This window comes from Bison bison, unplaced genomic scaffold, assembly GCF_000754665.1.
Source record: "Bison bison bison isolate TAMUID 2011002044 unplaced genomic scaffold, Bison_UMD1.0 scf7180017864155, whole genome shotgun sequence".
NCBI classification, from domain to species: Eukaryota; Metazoa; Chordata; class Mammalia; order Artiodactyla; family Bovidae; genus Bison; species Bison bison.
In genome coordinates, this window is record NW_011494727.1 from 1674226 (window position 1) to 1678652 (window position 4427).

General features: G+C 55.5%; 1 protein-coding gene across 1 annotated transcript in view; it reads left to right on the plus strand.

Moving 5' to 3' along the window:
- Positions 1–4427, plus strand: part of ZNF710 (zinc finger protein 710) — a 74588-nt gene that overhangs the window by 57048 nt on the left and 13113 nt on the right. The window contains exon 2 of the mRNA XM_010841138.1: positions 3991–4422. Coding sequence (XP_010839440.1) covers positions 3991–4422 — 432 coding nt within the window. The remainder of the gene's footprint in view (positions 1–3990; positions 4423–4427) is intronic.

The window sequence follows — 4427 nt, forward strand, 5'->3', positions numbered from 1 at the left end:
CCAGCAGGTGGGTTAATCAAGGCTCCCAGGAAGAAGTGCTTTCTGAGTGGATACCCAAGGAGAGAGGGGCTCTAGCTGCCCTGGAAGGGGACCCGCCTTGCCCAGTCCGGCTGGAGCCTTGGACCAGCCAGACAGGAGCGGGTCCTGGGTCTACCTGTGCATTCCCGCGGGCTCACGGGAGCCTGAGGAGGGAGGGCTCGGAGCCAAGACGCGGCCTCCCAGGTTGCACGGTCGGCGGGGCGGAGCTGCAGGTACGGAGCCTGGATGGGCCAAGGTGCTGACCCAGTGCTGCCCTCGCTGCCGGGGCACTGTTCTGTCTTCTAGTTCCCCAACCAGGGATCAAATCCATGCCCCCTTCATTGGAAGCACAGAGTCTTCAGTACTGGCCTGCCAGGGCACTCTTGAGCTTGCTACTTACACCTCGGATTCCCGGGCCGTGGAGTGTGGTGCCCACTACTGCCCACCCCCACGGGGTTGTTTTTAGGATTAAAAGGCTTGCCTAGGACCTGCTGAGTACTCAGTCACCGCATTTGTGGTTAGTTGTTGGCAGCTGTGTGTCCCCACACTTGGGCATAAACCCCTCGAGAGCAAGGGCTGTGGGCAGGTCCCCGTCTACACTCAGGCACAGGCTGTAGTCCTCAGCCCCAAAGTAAACCACCAGCCTGTCCCCGTGGGAGGGGGATGCATGGTGGCCGGGGGCAGGTTCAGCTTGCACCTGGGTTCCTGGTGTGAGCCTTGGGAGTGGCCCTTCTGCTCTTAGAAGGTCCTCCTAACAGGGCTGGAATGTTACACGACCACCCTCCCTGTGGGGGGCTGCCCCAGACATGTGCTTCCACGGGCAGGCGCTCATCTGCCAATGTCTGTGTGTGTGCTCAATCATGTCCAACTCTGCGAGCCCATGGACTGTAGCCCCCCGGTCTTCTCTATCCATGGATTTTCCAGGAAGAATATGGAGTGAGTTGTCATTTCCCCTTCCAAGGGATCTTCCTGACCCAGGGATTGAACCCGCGTCTCCTGCATTGGCAGACAGGTTATTTACCACTTGCACCGCCTGAGAAGCCCTCATCTGCCAATAGAGTGATGTGTTATGGGTTTCTTTGCTCCCATTCCCTACAGGTGCTAGAAGAGGGGTGCTGCCAGGGACTGGGGCCTGGAGGAAAGCACAGGAGATGTGGAATCTAGAAAAATAGCCCTGATCCACCTATTTGTAGGGCAGCAATAGGGACACAGACATAGAGAACAGACTTGTAGAAAGGAGAGGGTGGGATGATTGGAGAGAGTAGCCTGGAAACATATACATCCCCATGGGTAAAACAGGTAAATAGTGGGAATTTGCTATATGATGCAGGGAGCTCAAATCTGGTGCTGTGTGACAAAGTAGAGAGCTGAGATGGGGTGGGAGGTGAGAGGGAAGTTCAAGAGGGAGGGGACATATGTATACCTATTGCTGATTCATGTTGATGTATGGCAGAAACCATCACAATATTGTAGAGTGATTATCCTCCAATTAAAAATAAAGTAGGTGGGATTGGAGGGGAGAAAAGCACAGGGGAGGGACTGACATCTCTGCCGACATACTCATCTCATGTCCTCAGCACCCCAGGACTCGGGCATCACCTCCCTCTCAGCAGAGATGAGGAAACTGAGGCTCAGGGCATGACAGGATGAGCCTGAACCAGAAACGGGCAAAGTCCAGATCTGAATTCGGAATCCAGGCCAAGTCCCAGCACAGGCTCCGCCGCTGAGGGTCAGTCCCTCCCCTCTGCTGGCCCTGCCTTTGGGGAAGTCTGGAAAAAGTGCTGAGCTGCTTGTTTTCTCAAGCCCACAGCTGACACGAGGGCTGCCGCTGGGCGCTGCTGGACGCTGGGTCAGATGGGCCGCTGTCCTCCGAGGCAGTGAGGCTCCCCGCACAGGGAGGCAGGGGGGTTGCAGTGGGCACAGCAGTCTCCTCTGGACACCACGGGGGACCTCATTGCCTTTCATCTCCAAGCACAGGGCCCAACCCAGACCAAGGATTTAGCAAATTATTTGTTGCACTGATCAAATGAGTTCTTAGTCTCTAGAGGCTGACATAGAATCACCCAAACCTTTGATGAATTTGGGACCCCAGAATGGAGAAATCTCTCAGGTCTGTGGTTTTCATCCAGAAAGTCTGCTTCTTTGAGGACTTCCCTGGCGGTCCAGTTAATTTTATTTATTTATTTATTTATTTAGGCCATGCCATGCAGCATAGGGGGGGCGGTCTTATAGTTCCCCAACTAGGGATAGAACCCTGCATTGGGTTCCCCCCTGCATTGGGAATGCAGAGTCTTAACCACTGGGCCCCCCCAGGGAAGTCCCCCTCCCCCATTCTTGGATGGGGAAACTGAGATGCAGAAGTGACTTAGCTTAGTCACTTGTATGTGACAGAGCTGGGACTTGAGGCCAGGCTGCCTGACTCCCAGCTGAGTGTTCTTTCCAACTCGGGGTGGGAGGGTGAGCTCTCTCCATCAGGGCTAGCCACCCCCTCCTCACAACCCCCAGCCTGTTCCAGAGGTTTTCCTTCCATCCGACCCTTTCCACAAGAGCCCTGCTTTAAGCTTAATAGTTTACTCTTTAGTGTCCATTTCAAGGAGGCTAAAATTCCTCTCTGGGGTATTTTATTTTTAGCTGGCTTCAGGAAGGGGAAGCTCCTCTGGCCTACTAGGGGGAGGGAGACACCGGCCGGGAGCCTGCTTCCTGAGGAAGGGCCGCCGCCATGCACCTGACCCTGGCCCCGGAGGAAGTCTCAGGCAGGAGCCACCACAGTCCTGTCTTTCCCCTTCCTTATGGAGCGCCTCTGTTGTGCTGTGCTAGACACCGAGCAGGGGGGCAGGGTGCAATCTGATGAGGACCCCAGGCCAGGGAGGAGGCCCTCCCACATCAGGGAGAGCTGGAGAGCTGAGAAGCACCGGGAACTGGGGGAATTTCAGGGAAGCCTGGGGAGCTGGTGGGAGGAGCCAGGAGCTCAGTGGGGTTGGGGAAAGGGCACCCCGGTGGGAGAACTCTGTGCAAAGGCCAGGCTACGCAGAGGGCACCGGTGTGGCAGATCCCCTAGGAAGGCAGGAAGCTGATGCCCCGGCTTTGGACCCGGACAGGTGGGCTTAGTGGCTTTTGTAGAAACACCTGTTGGATCACAGAACGTGGCTGTGAAGCTGGGAGCTAGTTTTAGCATTCACTTCAGCCAGTTTTCTCCAGCTTGTTAGCCATCACAGACTCCTTCTTTCAAGTCAGATCTTTTATGAAATTCCAGGGTACATATCAGACACAAGCTATATTTTAATCAGTGTAAACGTAGGTCATTAAATGTGCAACATTTAGCTAATCAAGAGCAATGACCTGTTGTGCAAGGCACAGTCATTTAGCATCAGGGCTGACAGGTGGTAACTGCTGTCTGAGCTTGGCCTCGGCACCTAATTTATTTTTGTGTGTTGCCTTGTTCTTGCCCAATATATTTAAAAACCCAAAACACCACATTCACATGGCCAAGCAAATGGTGACAGTTGTACAGTCTCAAGGTCAGTGTAAAATTATACCTTAGACACAAAGCCATTGTGTGGGAACAAGGTATATATTTCATTTGAGTAAAGATGGGTTTTTTTAACATCAGTTTTTAAAAGAGCAGAATCTTTACTGTTTGCCATTTTGGATCCCATTCTTTTGGGAACTCCTGTACCACTGGGGAAACCCAGCCTCCCTATTTCACAGATGGGAAGACTGAGGCCAGCAAGGGGGCAGGGCTTAACCAGGACCCCCACAGGCAGATGGAGGTTGTGGCAAACAAAGATCAGATACACAGAGGGTGTCATGGCTCCCCGTAATTACCCTGTGCCCTGTTCCCAAGACAGGAATAGAAAGACGTCGGGGACAGACACACCCAGATTTGGGCGAGCCCTCGCTGAGCTGTGTCTGTCTGTCGTCGGTCTGGCAGCCTTGAGCTGGCGGTGCTCATGTTCCCTTCTCTTCCCGCAGCGATGCCCTCCTAGCCAGCCGCCACGGGATGGAGGGCTTCATGGACTCAGGGACACAGACTGATGCCGTGGTGGTGCTGTCTTTGGCTCAGGCCGCCGTGCTGGGCCTGGTCTCGGAAAATGAGCTCTTTGGAGCCACCATAAGCGCCGAAGCCTTCTACCCGGACCTGGGGCCGGAGCTGTCCGGGGCAGCCATAGGGGAGCCCCGGCCCCCGGGCCCCGACGTCTACCAGCTGGCCTGCCACGGGCGGGCCCTGGAGGAGCCGGCCGAGGAGGAGGTGCTGGAGGTGGAGGCGGCCTTCGAGAAGCACACCCGGCGGAAGACGCGGCCGCCTGTGCGTCTGGTGCCCAAGGTCAAGTTTGAGAAGGTGGAGGAGGAGGAGGAGGTCTACGAGGTGTCAGTGCCCGGCGGCGACGACAAGGATGCCGGCCCAGCAG